This window comes from Xenopus laevis, chromosome 5S (genome assembly GCF_017654675.1).
Source record: "Xenopus laevis strain J_2021 chromosome 5S, Xenopus_laevis_v10.1, whole genome shotgun sequence".
NCBI classification, from domain to species: Eukaryota; Metazoa; Chordata; class Amphibia; order Anura; family Pipidae; genus Xenopus; species Xenopus laevis.
Window position 1 is genome coordinate 69,837,754 of NC_054380.1, and position 20,297 is coordinate 69,858,050.

Sequence of the window (20,297 nt, forward strand, 5' to 3'; positions counted from 1 at the left end):
CATCTATTTCTTATGTAACTGTAACACAAATATCTGAATGAAAGGATGAAACAGGAGGGTGATTTAGACAAGCTGGATTTTTTTTTGACAGTGTCTTGAGATGTACAGATCACCAACTCTACTCAGTGGCGTTACTACCGGGGGTGGAAGGGGTGCGATTAGGACAGGGCCCGCACCCCCTCAGGGCCCCGGCAGCTTGCGCACCACTGGAATCCTGCCAGGAAATTGTATACGGCAGGGAGGCCTGGCTGTGCGTCCCGCACCAGGGCTCGCCCACCTCTAGTTACGTTTCTGGCTCTACTGGTAGATCCCAATCTACCTTTTGGGTACCCTGGTAGTAGCTTTTCTTTACTATGTGCCCAGAACCTCTCTCCCATTGATGCACCCAAAAAAAAAAAAATTCCATTGGGGGGCTATAGTTTTCCTTTAAGTTTTTTTAAGCCGTATTTTCAAATGGTTTTCATTTTTTGTGGGATTTGATTCTCAGTAAAGAGATAGAGGAAGCAAAACAAAACTATAAAAAGTTACTTTCTAAAAAAACTGACTTTACATTGTCAATGTTATGCGCATTATTTCCATTAAAATCCAGGCGCGCTCAATCCGCCTAGTGGCGGTATTTTTTTTTGACGAGACAGGGAAAGGGGGCGTGCGCTTCCTCTCAGGCCAGTCTAGTCTCTGTGATGGTGAGTTCCGCCGCTGATTGCACGGACGCCATATTGTTCGCTAGGGTGAGGAATAATTCGGTGTGGTCGCTGTAACATCTCCGGAACACAAACAGCGGAAGACGGACGTTAAAGGCACGTAGTGCTCGGCGCGGTGATAGCGACGTATATGTAAGTTAAATTGTGGAAATAAGAGGTGAATGTTGCGATGCCGCAGCCGGCCGCTCTTTGAGGAATATAGATGTAGGCCTGAAGCCTTAGACTAAGGGCGGGCTGCACGGGACACATAAACCCCACGTATACTTTAAGCTGGTGCATTTTGTTTTGCCGTAGAGTTGCATCCAATGTACGAGTATTTGTGTACGGATAGAAATAGGAGCCCGCGGTGACTGAGTGGCCTCATGTTGGGCGGGACGGAGAGCCGCTTCACGTGCGTCTGTTTTAGCGTGTTCTATGGAAGTGTATCTGTGCTTCGCCTTATACCGCTTTCTACCGACAGATCTCTTTATTAACTTGTATTTTGTACGTGACACTGTCCACTCCTGACCCGAAAATGCCCATGGCTGATTTCCCGGTTTTTCTTATGTAGATGGTCGTGTGGCAAGATTGTATATCTAATATAAGTAATTCAAAAAAGAGTGTAGCCTTTCCACATTGGGCTGGCGGGTTTAGTACTATTTCAGCCTTTCGTTTCAAGTCAGCTTTGTCTTAATTGTCTGCTCTGAGTGGAATTTTCAGTATTCCTAAAACAAGATGAAGCCATTGATTGTATCTGCTCAGGTGATCTTTTTATTGAGCCACAGTGCAGGCCTGGGATTGTACTGAACTGTAATAGTCCTCCCTGATCCCTAAATGGAATTCCAGCTATAGGTAAACAGGGATTTTGAGCATATTGTAACTCAATGGGATTTGGGGGGAGGACAAAACGTTTATTCAAAGTGAATGAGAACTTGTAGTTGCAAGGTTGTGTGAGTGATCGGTGAATGTTGCTTAAAAAAGTAAGTTTTTCATTGATTCCCGTTAGTCTTACCCGCGTCCACAAAACTGCGTTTATACTTTCTTGGACCCACTGACCACCATCAAACCAAAAGCAATATCAGAAGTGGACAGAGCAAAAAAAACTGGGGGGGGGTGGTGGTAGAAGTTTAAAGGGGTTACCTCTGAGGAAACTTTTCGTATATCATAGTGTCCAGTTCCAACTAAAACAAATAAGCTGTAGGGTTACGCATTTATTATTGCTACTTGTTATTACTCTGCTTTCTATTCAGACCTTCTCCTATTCATATTCTATTCTCATATTCAATTTCAATGTGTGGTTGCTAGGGTAATTTGGAACTTAGCAAAAACAGTGCTGAAATTGCAAATTGGAGAGCTGCTGAATAAAATGCCAACCTGCACACATCCTCACAAGTCATTCCTGCAGGTTACCCGATCCACTGTAGGGCTCATAATATATGTAACACGGAAACGAAAACCTAGGTGCTCAGTCTAACTGCTGTGGCATGACCCGGCAATATATATATATATATATATATATATATATATATATATATATATATATATATATATATATAAAATATAATATATATGCGCACACATCACTATTGCCGGGTCCTGTCAAGGTCCTATTGTATACATAAAAATTTCTGACATGTGCACAAGTCACTAATTGGTCATGATGTCACTTCCTTTTGTTGGGTATTTAGGGGAATGTGTAATATGAGTGGTTGCCAGGAGGAAGGTCCCTGCGTGGAGCGAAACGTCACGTCGGCTATTCATGCACAATTTGAATACATTTTTATTTTGATGCACAAATATCCCGGTGTTGCTGGTCTTTTTTGTAATATGTGAACTGGTTACCCCTTGCTAAATTACAAATTGTAATTGAGGCATTTACAAAAGTTGGGGTACATTTTTACCCCCGTGCTACCCTGAGGCTGCTTTTTCTGTAGCATCCTTCACCCACCCAACCCAGTGTTTACCTTTCCTGCATCGGAAGAGGTCCAGTGGGGGCCACATTGCTAAAAGATGAATTTCTGGTTTAATTAATCTTCTCTATCTTATATTTTGACACCCTAGTACAGGGGTGCCCAAAAGGTAGATCACGGTCTACCAGTAGACCTTTAGCTGATGATCAGTAGATCTCAAGACACTGTCAACAAACAGTTTGTCTATATCCCCCTCCTATTTCATGAAATATAGCAATATACAATAACTCCTTTCATGAATATATAACTATAATATTTAAGTAATATTTTCCATGGAACAGAATGCTAACAATGCTATTATGGATTTAGATCATCATTGAAAGTAGACACCACATTAGTAAAGTATGGGCACTCCTGCCCTAGTAAGTCAACATGTAGTAACACCTCTTTGGCACAGATCACAGCTTGCATGCAACTATTGTATCCAGCAAAGAGTCTTTCAGTTTTTATTGTAGGGATTTTTTTGAACACTTTTTCTTGCAGATCACTTCCAAGTCTGATACCATCTTGTATGTTTAGGATCCGCTCACAAATTTTCAGTGATGTTTAAGTCAGGGGACTGTGATGGCCATTTGGTATGTTTAGGCTCATTTAGATTGTAAGCTCTGATGGGCAGGGCCCTCTGGTCCCATTTTTAATATTTAACCCTTGTGGTAAATTATTGTAAGTCCTCCATTCATTATAATAAAGCTATACATAACTTGGCTGGCGCCATATAAATAAATGATGATAATCATGTTGTAGAAGCAATTTCTCTTTTCAGCTTCTTGGCTGACTCTCACATTGGCAGCCAGAATTTGTTGATATGTTTCCAACTACACATGCAGTGTTTCCTGTGCCACTGGCTGCCTTACAATCCCAAAACGAATTGAATCCACTCCCATGTTTAACAGCTGGCAAGGTGTTTCCTAAAGTGCGTCTTCTTTTCTTCCCAAGCAAACTTTTAGTGATTGTACCCAAAGAGCTCATTTGTACTTAACCAGTCCATAGAAATTGTTTCAAAAGGCCTCTGGCTTGTCTAGATGTTGGTACACATACAGATGTTGACATATGTGATGAGATCACAAATAAAGCTGGCCATAGACGCAAAGATACAATTGAACGAATCCTCGATTCGTACGATTTTTGAACCGTGCGTGGAGAGTCCTGACATTTTTCGTCCGACGGAGATCTGTTTAGTCAATCGGACAGGTTAAAAAATTTCTGTCGGCTGCTGATAATATTTCTGCATGTATTGCTGATAGTGCGATTTTCAGTGGGAGACTGTCATCAGCTTTTGTCGGACATAACTTTCGTACAATTGCTGTCAGGGGCAGAACATCGGCTGGTCTGTTCTTTTACTACTTTTTTGATCTGAATGGTTAATGGCAGGTCGGGAGATGGGGAAGATTTTTGCATCTATGGCCATCTTAAAGGGGTTGTTCACCTTTAAGTTAACTGTTAGTATGACTCAGAGAGGGATATTCTGAAATAATTTACAATTTGTTTTCATTTTTTATAATTCGTGGTTTTTGAGTTATTTAGTTTTGTATTCAGCAGCTCTCCAGTTTGCAATTTCAGCAATCTGGTAACTAGGGTCCAAATTACCCTAGCAACCATGTACTGATTTGAATAAGAGACTGGATTATGAACAGGAGAGGCCTAAATAGAAAAATGAGGAATAAAAAGTAACAATACATTTGTAGCCTTACAGAGCATTTGTTTTTTAGAAGGGGGTCAGCGACCACCCATTTGAAAGCTGCAAAGAGTCAGAAGGAAAAGGCAAATAAATATAAAACTATAAAAAAAAATGAAAACCAATTTAAAAGTTGCTTAGAATTGGCCATTCTTTAACAAATAAAGTGAACCACCCCTCTAATGCTTCCTCTTGATGCCTCTTCCATGCAGATCATGTTTGGGCAAGCAACACTCCACTGTGGTATAGTCCTATAGGTGCTTTGCAGTCATATAAGTGTTTGCCAGTGCTTTTTTGGCCAGCATAAGAGCATTACGCTCTCCAGGTTTTCTTGGTTTTACAGAACTTGTCTTGACTTTTCACAGTTCCCATTGACTGTGATTTCTTGATACCATATTTTTGGCTGCTTAAAGGGAAGGAGGGCTGCCAAAATGTTCCCTGAAAATGTCACTGGCCTACTGCTACACACCATATAACAATCTTCTCCCTGTTATTGGACCCTCCCTTGCATGCACAGTGGACTGAAAGGCTGTTTTTTTTTTTGTTGCTTCTAATTTCATCTTTTCATTCTCAAGTACATGTACATCTGGGCTGTAGAGGGTATCCAGGAATATAATGGTGGCTTAGAGCTTTTACATTAGTACCCTGAGCCAGTGCAGTTTTCAGTAAACAGAAACATATTTTGGCACTTCTTAGTGATTGTTTTTCCCTTTCTTTTAATAGAGATTTGATGGCTTATCTTTCCCACTTTAACAGACCAGTAACACCAAAATATGTTAAAGGACACATATAGGGGCAGATTTATCAAGGGTCAAAGTAAAATTCAAATGAGTTTTTCTATGGCAAAAACTGTCAAATTCGACTAGGTAATTGGTAAAATTAATTTTTAAGGTTTTTTTTTTTCAAATTTGATTTTCGAGATGCATCATACACGTGCCCTTTAAGAACTTGAATTCGAACTTGAAACCTAAAACCTGCCCAATTGCTGTTTTAGTCAATGGAAGACATCCTGGGATCAATTTGGAGTTGTTTGCAGTCTTCCTGACATTTTTCCTGGAGAAAAAACTCAATCAAATTTGAGTTTTTGGTACCATCCTATTTACCGAGTTTTGAAAATGTAGATATTTTATAAATTTAGATTGGTCGAATTTCGAGTTCATGGGAGTTTTTAGAAACTCACATGAACTTGAAATTTGACCTTTGATAAATGTGCCCAATTGTATAAGTGAACTTCCTCCCTAATATTGTAAGGAGTAATGAATAATATATGATGTTTGTTTTACTTTGGGCTAAAAGTTAATACTAAATTATTCTTAAAAATTGCCCCTTTATTGGAGCTTCCCATATATCCTCTCTGGTATTTGTCTGTTTCAAATAAGGGGTGGGAGTATCCGAACAGTTCCTGCCAGAAACACGGAAGCCAATCACAGTCAACACAAGCAAAAACAGACTTCAGTTCTCTATCAGGTCAGTCTAGCTGCAGACTGGTTCCTATCACACAGTGCTGACTGCCAGTGGATTCCCTGAACACCCTAGGAAAGGAGGCCGTGAGAAATGCTGAGTTGGGTGGGATTAGTAGGCTTTTTACAGAAATATTCAGTAAATCAGCCAGATATGCTACTTTTTAAGAACAATCCTTCTATATTTAAAAGTATAATGCACTGGCACATTTCTGTATTTCACACAAATTTATCCTTTAATAAAAGTAATTCTGGCCAGAAAAGCTATAATAGTTAAAGATTATTTCCCCATGGATTTTCTGAAAGCTTCAGCTAGAATTTTATTTGCAAAATGCTCTATAGCAGAAAGACAGTAGGGCAACAGCTAGCTTGGGTTCCCCTGTGTGCTGAACCAGAGGACTTTTAAGCACGTTTATCAGCGTCTGCAGTTTAAATTTGTGCTCACATTACATTTTTGTTTCTTTTCGCACAGCTTTGGGAGTAAACTTCAGTCACAAATAAAAAAAATCATAGTTTTTTGTGGGTCCTTTGGGGCACAGCTTTTGCAAAAATCCAAGGGGGAGTAAAGCTGGCCATAGACGCAAAGATCCGATCGTACGAATCGTGGATTCGTACGATTTTCGGACCATGTGTGGAGAGTCCCGACATTTTTCGTCCGTCGGAGATCGGTCGTTTGGTCGATCGGACAGGTTAGAAAATTTCTGTCGCCTGCCGATAATATCTCTGCGTGTATTGCCGATCGTACGATTTTCAGAGGGAGACTGTCACTAGTGTTGTCAGACATAAGTATCGTACGATTGCTGTCAGGGGCAGAACATTGGGTGATCTGTTCTTATTTGATCGGAATGGTAAAGACTTGATCTGAATGGTTAGTGGAGGGTCGGGAGATGGGAAAGTCCGATCGTACGTTGATTCGTACGATCGGATCTTTGCGTCTATGGCCAGCTTAAGTCGTTTGGTGGGCAGTTCAGTGTAAAAATAAAAACTGGGTAAATACGCTGTGCAAAATAAAAAATGTTTCAAATATTGTTAGCCAAAAATGAGTGATTCAATGTCTAATATAGTAGCCAGAATCCAGCTTCCTGCTTTTCAGTTCTCTAACTCTGAGTTAGTCAGCAACTTAAAGTGAGGCCACATAGGACATAAATATTCAGTGAGTTTGCAATTGATCCTTAGCATGCAGCTCAGATTCAAAAGCAACGGTCATGACCCATGTGCCTCTTATCTGATTAGTTACTGCTTGGTAACCAGTCAGTGGAAACCAAGGAATTTGCACAGCAGGAAGTAGTGTTCTGGCTATTGTTATTATGATAGACATCCAGTCACTCCAGCCTTCATACGTTACATTTTTGGCAAACTATATTAGGAACTTCTTTTATTTTGTACAGCCTATCTATTTACCCAGTTTTTATTTTTATACTTCAAAATATTTTTATACTTTAGTCTTATTGATCCTTTAGAATGTTATTGTTATAAGTCTTCCTGGTATTCCATATTCAGATTTAAAATGTCTTCATGATTTACCACAATATTTAATTTTAGGTATGATTTACCAATATATTTAATTCTAGGTATATCTTTTGAGAGAAGCTAGCAGGGATGTGGGATCAAAGTGGACAACCTTGGCAGCAATGGCCATTAAATCAGCAACAGTGGATGGAGTCATTTCAGCAGCAACAGGATCCAAGTAAGTGGACATCCATCATTTAGTGGCGTATTAAGGATATTTTGAGATTAAATGTTAAGTAAATCATGTGAGCTAATGTATGTTAAAGTGGTTGTTCGCCTTTGTGTTTACTTGTGGTATGATGTAGAGGGTGAAAATCTGAGACCGTTTTGCAGTTGGTTTTCATTTTTTACAATTTGTTGAAATATCAATCTGGAGAGCTACTAAATACGTTAAATAACAAAAACCACAATCTGGTTGCTAAGGACCATATTACCCTAGCAACCATGCACTGATTTGCGTACCAGACTAGAATATGAATAGAAGACCTGAATAGAAAGATGAGTAATAAAATGTAGCTATAACTATACATGTGTAGCTTTACAGAGCCTTTGTTTTTTTAGATGGGGTCGGTGACCCCTGTTTGAAAGCTGGAAACAATCACAAAAACTCTTAAATCTCTTGAAGTTTCTATAACATACTAAAAGTTAATGTACAGGTGAACTACCCCTTTAAAAACAAATATATGCTTTAAGGGTCCATTTGTCCCTGCTGCCCCAGATGCAGAGCAGTCCTACATGTATGCTGCAGGTCCCTATATGTGCAGTGTTAGTAGTCCTTTAATAATGCATTTGGTAATCTTTCATGGTTTGATGAGTAAAATGAAAAAAAAATCTTATGCAAAAGAAAGATTGTTACAAGGGTTGTTCACCTTCCAACACTTTTCAGTTCAGTTGTTTTCATATAGTTCACCAGAGATACTTGTATTACTTTTTAAAGGGGACATATAGCATACATACATCACAGTTCATCAAACCATGTAAAATAGAAGAAATCGTTTTTATTTTAATAACTTTTGGGTGAAAAACATCTGTATTGGCTTGAAAACTGTGCTCAGCCCTCCCCTTTACAACTTCCTGTACAGGAGTTTCTAGTATCAGGCTCTGGAGCCACCGGCACCTTCTGCCTAAGTTACAGAGCAGCAGCCACTGAGGGAGTAGTCGGTGTGTCAGACATCAGTTCACCCTTTCCTTTCCCTCTCTGTCCTGTTCCTTTCCTCCTCCCCTCCCTGCACTGTTAATTTAACCCCCTCCCTGCACTGGTCATTTTTCTCCCTGTGTTATTAATGTGTTATTTTTCAGCTAATGTCTTTCTAAAGCAGCTGTGGGAAGGGTCTAAATTGATACATTTCATTGATACATTTTTATATCTTTGTCCCTGTTAAAGGGGATCTATGGTCAAAATCGAATCTTTCCCTAGGCTTTGAGGAATGATAAGTAATGTAACTGCAATGCATTGTTTTTACGGTTTTGATGCTATAATAGCCGTTACCTTGCCTGTCACTGTATTCCCCCAGAATCTGCTCAGTTCACTTGTAAAGAAAACCTCACAGCCAGCGGCCGTCTCATCTGCCTGACCTGCTCACCAATGAAAAACGGTGGGCGGTTATTTTTACAGATCAAATTTTCAGAAGTGCACACAGCTGAGGGGGAGACTCAAGAGAGAGGGGGGAAGTCTAGCAAAAGCAATGAAATAACCACAGTGATATTACAGAACAGCACATGTTTTTTATTCCCACTACACTGTTAATGAATCAGCACGATCTCCATGTGCTCGCTGAAATGCTTCCTGCTTTTTCTGACTGTGCCCGTCTGCATGCAAGGAGATTGCGCTGATTCGTTAACAATCGCTGCAATGCTTCCTGCTTTTTCTGCTGGTGCCGTCCTAGCATTGCAGCGAATACCGCCTAATGTTTTTTCATTGGTGGGTGGGTGGGTTAGGCAGATGAGATGGCTGCTGACCATGAGGTTTTCTTTACAAGTGAACTGAGCAGATTCTGGGGGAATACACTGGCAGGCAAGGTAACGGCTATTATAGCATCAAGCCCGTAAAAAAAAAATGCATTGCAATTACAAATAACTTTATAATCATTCCTCAAAGCCTAGGAAAGATTATAGATTCCAACCATAGATCCACTTTAAGCAGAATGCCAGAGATTCATTAAAGGCAGCTATTTGAATTGATATAATTGCCAATGCTGTTGAGAAATGTATGAACTAAATGTAACATTGTAACTAATGCAGCAAATTGAAACACTCAGAGTGTGTATGGATAACAACTGCCAGGGTGAAACACCAGACACATGAACAAATGAAAAAAACGTTTAAAATAAAAATGAAAAGCAATAGTAAAACGTCTATTTCTGATGAACAATCTGAACTGGAAAACTTATTTGGAAGATGAACAACCTCTTTACATCCTTTTACTCCCTATATGTCCCGTCCCATAAAGACCAAAAAGGACACTGGTATATTGATAACTAGAAGTGATGTTCATTACTATAAGTTTTTCCTTCCAGGGCCCTCCACAGTGTCAGGCTATAATTTTGATATTTGACTGATATCACATGCCACATGGAATAACTGGTAGTTTGAGTGTTCTTCTAAACCGGTCTTTTGTTTTCAGGCCAAATAGACTGGGCTTCTTTAGCACAGGCATGGATTGCTCAAAGAGAGACAACAGGACAAAGTATAGTTGAGCAGCAAAATATGATGCCTAATGGACAGGATCTACCCCCAATGGAGCCGGGGCCTAACAATCATGCCAGTTTTCAGGGAGATCCAAACTTTAATAGAATGTGGCAGCCTGGTAAGTATTTTGAGATTTTGCTTGTTTTAACATCAATAGTAGTTGTATGTGATTATACTGTTAAACCATAACTATTACATTAAATGTAGCAATATTTCATTTTTGCAGAATGGGGAGGTATCCATCATCAACCACCCCCACATCACCCTCCTCCTGAACAGCCGTGGATGCCTCCTGCTCCAGCTCCAATGGACATTGTTCCTGTACCTGAAGACAGCAATAGCCAGGACAGTGGAGACTTTACAGCTGAAAACCGACATATGTTTAACCAGAATAATCACAACTTTGGGGGACCTCCTCCTGAAAATTTTCCAATGGGACCCGTAAATCAGTATGATTATCAGGTGAAAAAAAAGTCATTTTTGGTATAAATGTTCCTACTCTTATATGTGTTTTTGATGGGTAGAGTTGTTTGTAAAAAGAATAAACTGTGCAGATTTCTTAAACCTCCACACTTTCTGTGCAGCTTTATACTTTTTTTTTTTTTGTCCAACAGCATGGCTCTGGTTTTGGTCCTCCTTCAGGAGGATTTCATCCACCTTATTGGCAACAGGGACCACCAGGACCTCCAGGTCCTCCAGCTCCACCTCCAAACCGCAGGGAAAGGTCCTCCTTTAGAGAAAGGCAACGTTCACCTGTACCTGTTCCTCCAAAGCAAGAGCCTTTGCAGATTGGTATGTGGATTTTTTTTTACTCTGTACTGTTTGTCATTTACTAGTAAATGAAAAAGGAGATAACTGAAAAGATGTTAAAAATTGTTGTCTTTGGCCTACCTCAGCTTCAAACTATTCTAAAATGTTATTGTTTGTGACTTATTTGGATAGACTTCTCTTTCACTGACTAGTTATTTTTTGACAAAATTGTATTTTTGGGTTTACATCCCATTTAGCTATATTACACAGGTCATTTTATATATTTTTTTGTCTTATAGTAGAAATGTAGTGACTACACTAACATACTGAAAGCTTATGTAGAGTTGAACTATGTTTTGAAACTAGCTTTCATTATGTATCCTACTGTACTGTGTTCTTGATTTGTTTACTTTTTGTGTTAATATAAGATGCGGTTAAGCGAAGAACACTGCCAGCATGGATTCGTGAAGGACTTGAAAAGATGGACAGGGAAAAGCAGAAGAAGTTGGAACGTGAAAGAATGGAACAGCAGCGGTCGCAGATGAAAAGAGAGAGAAATAACCATGATTACACTGAAGAGGAAGATGGCCCTCATTTGCCCCAAAAAAGCAAGTTTGTGAGTGTAAAATAGAAATAATATATATTTAGATTTAGTATATGCTTTAGTTTTGTTTGTCTGTTTGTTTTTTATTACCTCCTAGATGGGGGCTATCAGAGAATAGGTGCAAGTGAAGTTAAACTTCAAACTTTTATTGGTTAACACTTTTTGATGTTCTGTTGCTAAATATATCCTGTCGTCTTCGAACAGCATATTTTAAAATGTTGTAGGGTTGTAGCCTTTTCCTTTCTAGTCTGACTTATTTTGATCACTCTTATGGTTAGCTCTAATCGCTCCAAATTGTAAAGCAGTGTAAATAATTGATTTCATATATCTTCCGTTACATACATTTTTTTGCCAAGAAAAACTTTACCAAGCATTGTTTTACTCACAAATACATGCCATTTTTAAAATTAAATAAGCTTTTGTTTTTAGTGGATAAGAAATTTGTGAAAATGTATGTACATGCCCAACAAAAAAATGGTAGATGGCAGATTTTCTCTATAGAAACTAGAAATCTCTAAATGTAACATTTATATGTAGCTATAACTATGTCTGGCTGCAGGTTATACTGTATTTATTTTTTCTTTGCAGGACAGTGATGAAGAAGATGATGATGAAAATGCAGAGGACCAAGTTAGTGCTAAAGGCAGCCGTAGCCCTTCACCAGCCCCACAAGAGGAGAATAATGAATCAGAATTCACAGAAGAAGAACGGGCATATCAAATGGTAAACATTAATATCTGATTCTTGTTTCTTCAATTTCATATCATTTTGTGAATTCTGGAAGTTTCTGTCAGTATACCAATAACCTGCATACCAAATAAAATATTTAACTATCTTTAACGTGATTATTTTATTTCACTGCTGTCAAAAAGTTATTTTCATTGTCCTAAATTTTTTCTACTTGTATCTTTTATTTGTCCTAGATGATTCTGACAAAGATGTTGCTAACGGAAATTCTTTTGGATGTTACAAATGAAGAAATCTATCATGTTGCTAAAGAAACACACCGTAAAGCAACAAAAGGTAACCTATCATTTTTGCATGGCTTTGTTATATTAAATCCTGGGGAACTTTTTGGCTAAATCTACTCTTAGATATGCCATTCATTATGTATGATCCCAAAGAAGGACAAGGGGTTCACAAAGAGGATTATTATTTCTATGCCAGAGAAATGGCTTTGATAAGATGTTCTTAATTTAAATCTCGACATGTGCTTTATTAATATTGCATTATATTTTACTGTGCCAGCTACCTGTGGCACTCTCCACAAAAAGCACTTAATTGTAGTTTGATTATGTGTGGGAAAATATGCTGTAAAGTAGTGTCATTGCAAGATATCCTACCTACAAAATAATAGCATGATGAAAGCTATGTTAAACAGCCAATTTGTTTTTATTCAATTAAATAAAAACATCGTTTTACATAACCTACATTTTTCTAGTGACTGTAATAGCATTTATTCTTAATATATGTTACCAGAATTGGGGTAATGCAGATCTGATTTTATCCACTGGATGCTGTATTTTAACCTTTCTTCTCTCCCCCAAATAGCAACACTAGTAATAAATTTTGCATAGAAGCTCATGACTTTGAGGTCGTGGCTATGTGTGTTAACATGTTGTTCCTGTTGTTGATGTGATACAAAGCTCCTGCAAGGCAGCTGGCGCAGTCCAGTGCACTGTCTTCCCTTACTGGACTCGGTAAGTATGATCCATGATTTCTGGAGGGGGGGGTTTGGCTGTAACTTTATTTGTAAATTATCTGCATGGATTTAAACAGCATGTACATGTCTTTCCAATGTAGCCATAAAAATGAATCTGCATAGTCTTTCCTGATTATATGAACTAAACTGTAAATGTCCAGACGTTAAAGGAGAAGAAAAGCTACCGAAGCAGTTTATTGCCAATAGATTAGCCTCAATAGTGCTATAGCACTATATTTATTCTGTAAAATGCTTTATCATACCTGAGCAAACAACTCTAGAAGCTTTCTCTGTTTGTTAGGATAGCAGCTGCCATATTAGTGTGACATCACTTCCTGCCTGAGTCTCTCCCTGCTCACTCATAGCTCTGGGCTCAGATTACAGCAGGGAGGGGGGAAAAGCGAGGAGCAAACTGAGCATGCTCAATCCCGAGCCCTAGAGGTTTATGCTGAAAACAGGAAGTTTGATACAGAAGCCCATGTGGACACAATAGAAGGAAATAAATAGTGTTTATTTTGACAGGGGACTCAGAGCAGCATTCCTTTGAGGGTATAGTGATGTATTTATATAGTCCTTTCTGAAAAAACTTATTTAGTTTTAGCCTTTCCTTCTCCTTTAATGCCAGACCTACAGGAAGTTGCATGAAGTAGAATGGACTGGGTTATAGGATTCCATCTGTGTTTGAGCAGGAATGAAAATTCACAAACGCAACATTGTTCAAAAAAGAAGAAAAAATACTTTTCTCCTGCGCTTGTTATTAAGATGTACTCAAGATGGAATCATTTTGTTTCTCTGTAGTGCTAACTTCCAAATTCACTGTTAATCTTAGAATACAAAAGTAATCTTTTTCTGTCCATCTGATAATGTAAATTTAAATATTAGCCAAATTTCATCCACCAAAAGTACTGATTTGCTTACTCTGACGAGATAAAACTGCATTCTAAATGTGCATCTTTAATTCCTGGCAGAAAACGTCACATACTAGTTGGTTATACTACAGTTATGCTAAACTTTTTTTGTAGTTTTAAGTGACCATGATAATTTTGTAGCTATATTTATTTGTAAATAGCAAATTATCTTAATATGACGTTTTCTTTTGTGTAGCAAATACTAATCTTTGGCTAAAATGACCAATGAAAATAGCAGCAGTTCTTTTGTGCCTTAAAGGGATGTTCACCTTTACAAAACATATTTGTAATTATTGCCATTAAAAAAAATGCAGTTGCCCATAACACCCAATCAGCAGGTAGCATTTACTGTCACCTGTTTAAAAGCAAACACCTTATTGGTTGCAATAGGTTACTGATCCTGGGCAAACGTAAAGGGGTTTGTTAATTAGCGAATTGCAGCCTTATGAGTCCCAAAGCTCTCTCAAAAGTTTGGAGCATTGCTGCATGATTAGTGCACATGCCCTTCATCTTCATGGTCATTTTGCATATCACAGATTATCTGTTTAGACACTATGGGGCATATTAACACTGGAGACAAACATCACTGGTGATGTTGCTTATAGCAACCAATCCAATCAATCCAATCTTTGCATTTGTTATCTAACTTGTAGGTGACCAAATCTAATTGCTGATTGGTTGCAATGGGCAACATCACCAGTGATATTTGTCCGGTTTTAATAAACACACCCCATAATTAGTTCTAATGTTAGCAGCTAGTCTGATTAAGGACACACAAATGAACATTAAGAGGTCGCATTGCAGGATTGGGCATTCATATGTTAACAAGGTATCTAACTTGAAAACTATGCATATAATATAATAACAATAAACTGCAAATATGTTTTATATGAAGAAAATGGTTGGTTGAGTGTCTTACTCTGTGCCATTATTCAGTGGTTTGTAAAATATAGGGGGGGGGGGAATCAAAACGAATCCATGATTGTCAGTTGTCTTCACACACAGCTTTTGGTTTGTTTTGTGAGTTAAACCCTACACAAGCATTGCTATCAGTCTCTTCAAAAAGTGGTTTAAAGTGCTCTTTGCACTGTTATATGTAATGGAAAACCTAAGCATGTCAGAGAAAAAAAAGTTTACATGGAAGTGTATGCTTAATATCTGGTTATATTCAGAGTTTTAGAAACTTTGGTTGTACATGTGAAAAGGATACTTTGCAATGTGATGGACTGGGCTTTATGCATACAGGTGGACTGGGTAGCTACGGATCAGAGGAAAGTGAAGATGATAGGAGTGACAGAGGCTCGGAATCATCTGATACTGATGAAGAAGAGCTACAACATCGTATACGTCAGAAGCAGGAAGCCTTTCGGAGAAAAGAAAGAGAGCAGCAGATACTTGAAAGGCAGTTTGAAGGTAATGCCCTTTTCTTTTGTGTGTGTGTGTGTATACAATTTATATAAGCTACTCTGCTTTAGAATAATACACTTTATGGCATACTAATTCTCTATAATATATGACTAGTTTGAAGAAATCAATCAGTTGCAATAAAACCCCTTTTTAGAGGGTGGATATACTGCTATTTAAAATAAAAACTGTCAAATTTATATTTCAAGATATTAAAATAAGCAAACCTATCTGTTATATATGATGTAGAGCTCAAAAGCTAAAAGTGTCTTGTAGTTTGGGAAACAGATTTATATTGTTTACCTCTTCTCACCAAGTTGTTAATGTCAGTGACAGGCAATTTGTGTCCATCTAAAGATTGCTAAGCAGTAAGGCCCCTTAAACACTGGTAAATAAGAAACTTGCAGCACCCTGTCAAACAGTCAAAAGCATTTAGCTGACATTGCAGACCTTGTTTTTTATCACCTGGGACTCAATCACTCCCAGTGCTCAAAACAGGTGTCATCTGTAGTTTTTAAGGATTTCTCTTTTTTTTTTTTTTTTTTTAAATAATGTAGTGCTATTCACAAACAGGCCAGGTGTGCATTCTAGGATTCATTTGCCTTCTCTTCAAAAAGCAATACAAATTAAATTATAATTTATAATATAATTGTAAGTATTGTCACAGTTTTGGAGGTTAGTGAGCAAACTTGCTGCCCTGCAGAGTGTATACTTACCTGTTTTAGATTAAAGTGATTATTTGGTAATTTCACGAGTGTTTGTTCTGAAGGGAAAGTCGTTCAACTAGAGTAAGGGTGGAGTTAACAAAAAGGTAAAATGTTGGACTAAAGATAATACAAAAAAAACTGTAAAAAACAAAGCAGTTGGAGAAGAAATCAATTTTCAATTTTGGGGATAGAAGTCCATAATTAAAGGGTGAAAGTTAAAGTAAAAAAATTTGGAAAAAAGGCTGTGCATAATAAAAGCTTGTGTTCATGTGTGGTGTATTTGTCAGGGTTGCGTATACTGGTAGAATACTTTGACCATTCTTGAGCAATGTGAAAGGACTGTTACCTACAGATATTTTTGTATATGTTGGTGTTCTCGGCTGGTCTTGATGTTAAAAATCAAAAATGGGGCCTTAGTGCAAAATAATAAAAATTGAAAACTTGTGCCCGAGAATTGTATGAGTTGCAACTTGTCTTTTCAGTCCTGTATGAAATGATTGATTGTAAGTTGTCTATTTACTCGATTCACTTTACGTTTAAAATGTGTTTGTGGTTACAATGTTATATAACAAAATACATATAGACAAATACAAGAGTCCTTTGCACTCAACCCATTATCAATATATTTAAGACAGAGAAATTTTGTGCATACTGCTACTGAAAAATGCCTTACCCTTTAAACAAAACAGGGATTGTTTGTCCATATATTGCAATGTATTTAAGATGGCCAACTACGTCAGTCATACCCCACTTGCTAAAATTAGTTTTTTGTTGTTGTTGTTGTTTTTTAGAGGAAAAACAACAAAAGGAATCAAAAGAAAAGGAACCAAGTGAGCCAGAAACAGACTTCCCTAGGGAAATAGAAGTACATGAAAAGATAAAAGCTGAGCAAGATGTGGATAATGATAAGAAAAAAAATCATAGTGAAGTATTGCCTTCCCCAGAAATGAAAAAAGAAATCAAAGAAAAGCTTTTAGTCAGGAAGTCCAGGAGCTTAAGTAGCAGCAGTAGCAGTAGTAGTAGTAGTAGTAGCAGTATAGATCGCAGCAGTAGCAGCAGCCCCTCTAGTTCCTTTAGCTCTAGTTCCTCCAGTAGCCATAGCTCATCTCGCTCCTCCCCAAAGAGGAAAAGAAGACGTGGCCGTAGTCGATCCATGTCACGAAAAGTGAGGAGGAGCAGAAGCAGTAGTCGTGTACGAAAGAATAGGAGGGAAAGCAAAAGCAGAGAAAAAATTAGTGAGAGAAGGAGATCAAGTAAGAATAGTGTGGAAAAGGAGAAACGTAGAGAACGAAGCCGCAGCAGAGAAAAGAGAACTAATCGCTCTAGGGAGAGGTGTATTGGTCGTAGTAGAAGTAGAGATAGACGCAGAAGTCGTAGCAGGAGCAGGCACAAGCACAAGGGAAGTAGCAGGGATAGAGAGTGGGCAAGAAGTAAAAGTAAGGAGATAGACAGGAAGAAACGGGAGCAGGAAAAGGACAAGAGAAAGGAAAAAATTAAGAGGGAAGAAAAAGGTAGTAAATATCCTGTTCCAGCTGAAGATAGGGTAAGGAGTAGGAGGGAAAGTGAAAGGAAATTAACACGCAGTGATTCCTCGTTATCAAAGATGTCACGGCAGGATTCTAGGCAAGATGGCAAGAAAGGCTCCACCAAAGAAAGTAATAAACGCTCTACATCTAGTGGAAGGAGCAGTTCAGAATCGCCTGTCCTCTACAAGGATAAAAAGGCTAAGAAATCAAAACGCAGCAGATCACATTCTGTGGAGAAATCGCAAAGGTCTGGTAAGAAGGCAAGCCGCAAACACAAGTCTAAGACCCGATCAAGGTAGTACACTTTTTCTATATATTGTCTACTTGTCTTATTTTCTATGTTGTTGTTACTTTGTTTACCTGTCAAGCTTTTCTTTGTTTATGTTGAAATGTTTTCTTTGTTTATGTTGAAATGTTAAGTCCTAACTAATACTGGTCTTACATTTTTTTCCTTTTACAGATCATCATCTCCTGTACGTCGTAAACGCTGATTAAATATGTCTCAGAAGGCATTATTATGTTTAAAAAAAATTCCATGAGTTTTAAGGGCTTGTCTCATTCTAGAGGCAGATAAAGGTTACGTAGGTGTAGAATTTTTTTTTTTCCTTCCCTTTCTCTCCTTTTTAAAAATGTTCATATATTCCAATTCTCTGCTTCTAAAAAAAGCTAATATTAAAGCCTCTTTGTATTGCATAGTTTTCGAAACATTAGTAATAAGTCATTTTATTTTAGCTGTAATGTTCTTAAACTCTCAGACGTGCTGTGATGTTAATAAAGCACTGTGCTCATTTTTCTTTAAAGATTTGTGACTATTAATTGCAAAGAACCTGTCTTTGGTTGGCTTGGTACAATGCAATGAGACTGGTGAATATATAGTTGACACATGATGAGGAGTGTAAAGAGGTGCACATGCCCTAGGCCTTCAGGGAAGGGGATTGCACCAAGTATAGAAAAAGGCAGGAACAAAGCTGGAAATCAGTCATGCACAAATGTATGCATTTCATGTGTACCTACCTCTTTGTAATTTTGGTTATACACTACCCTTTCTTATGTAGATGGCCCCTGTGTCTAATACAGTGAGCCATATTTTACATTTTTGCTGCTTGAATCAGTTTCATTTAGTTGCCACAAAACTGTATCTTATAAGATTCAACATAGATTAAAAAATGTAATTCAAAAACTAAAAGCCTCGTGTTTTTGCTTCCCTTTAAGCTGGTTTAATTTTTGTCAATGACATGACTTTGTACTTATTGGTAACTAAGCTGCATGAATCCATGTTGGTGGCAAAACAATATTTTTGGCAAAACAATATTTTTGGGCATTTTAGTAGTCAAAGTATGGTGATTTAATTATGGGATAAAAAAAACCTTTATCCGACAACCCCAGGTGCCAAGTATTCCACATAATGAATCACCTATTTGGACTATTGTCATTAATTACATTCTCCTATAACCTGATTTATTTATTTATTTTTTTAAACTGATTTGTTGTTTTTTTAGGGATTTTCTGCAAAAGTGCTAATTTGAGAGTGCTTCAGTGGTCATGTTGTGGCTAGCAGAAAATAATCTAGACCATTTGTACACTATGCTTATTTATTTATTTTAATAGTGATGATTGCTTTGAATTGTGTTGTAGTTTAAATATATTTTTAAAGGGCCAGTAACACCAGGCCATTTAAAAACTGAGCACAATTTTTAGAAAGCATGGATGTAGGAGTCTTTGGGCGTCAAATTTTTTTTGCTGTGCACAAATTGCGCGTCATTTTTTTGACGCACATCGCCATACAAGTCTATGGGCATCCTTTCCACTGCGAAACAAGGCGAACAAAATTCTCCCATCCCTACCAACCACATATAAAAGATGGCTCACAGTAGGTTATTCAGATAAAATAAATAGAACACTAGTTAATATAGCACATATGTTAATATCGAACACCATACAATCAAAATATGGCTTTATGTGTAAGGGATTGATATAGATAGTATGTTGGGTGAAGCTAAATTTAATGTTTGATGTTTTAAAGTGTCTGTTTTCTGTTGCACCCAGTGGCTCCTGGCACACTGTGTTGTTTTTTAATTGGGCATTTTAAAATGTTTTTGTAGTCTGTTATAAAATTGATATTGTTTTGATAAAGTTAAAAGTGGGTGTAAAGGCAAAAAAATAGAATCCCATTTTTACTTTAATGAAAAAGAAATCTATCTCCAATATACTAATTAAAAATTGTGTACCGTTTTTATAATAAACCTTACTGTATGCAGTGAAATTCCCCCTTCGTTTTACTTGCTCTGACTGCTGCGTATAGGAAACATCAGACAGTCCCTAACTGCTCTGCAGGGAAACAATTATACATTCAAATGGCAGGGGGAGCACCCCACTTTACTTCCCTGACCTTGAGCAGAGTTTTGTTTATTTCCCTGTAAAGCAGCCGGCGACTGTGTAGAGATTTATATCCGCACACACAGTGCAGTCTGCATATTCTGATTAGTATATCAGGCTTGTTTTATCAGCTTCTATGGCAGATATTATTGCTTTTTTAAAAATTTATGACGATCCCTAAGCTTAACCATTCAACAGCAGCACAGACCACACTGAGCATGTGCATGGTCTTGGTCTTGCAAAGATGTGTAACAAAGTAACAACATGACCCCCTGCGGCCAACTTTTCAAAACATAAATCATTTGTTTAATTAGGCTTCTGGTGCAGTAAGTTGTAGT

The 20,297-nt window shown here is 37.8% G+C and overlaps 1 protein-coding gene across 4 annotated transcripts; it reads left to right on the forward strand.

Annotated features, from left to right (window-relative positions):
- Positions 1-620: 620 nt before the first annotated feature.
- pnisr.S (PNN-interacting serine/arginine-rich protein S homeolog) lies at positions 621-18,769 on the forward strand. 4 transcript variants are annotated; one of them, XM_018264363.2, is made up of 13 exons: positions 638-833; positions 5,705-5,792; positions 7,357-7,472; positions 9,918-10,100; positions 10,209-10,444; positions 10,597-10,774; positions 11,161-11,348; positions 11,925-12,059; positions 12,260-12,359; positions 12,983-13,036; positions 15,192-15,359; positions 16,849-17,878; positions 18,044-18,769. In XM_018264363.2, exons 3-13 carry the CDS (start codon positions 7,385-7,387, stop codon positions 18,072-18,074), a joined length of 2,391 nt encoding a protein of 796 aa, XP_018119852.1. In that variant the 5' UTR covers positions 638-833; positions 5,705-5,792; positions 7,357-7,384; the 3' UTR covers positions 18,075-18,769.
- Positions 18,770-20,297: the final 1,528 nt, after the last annotated feature.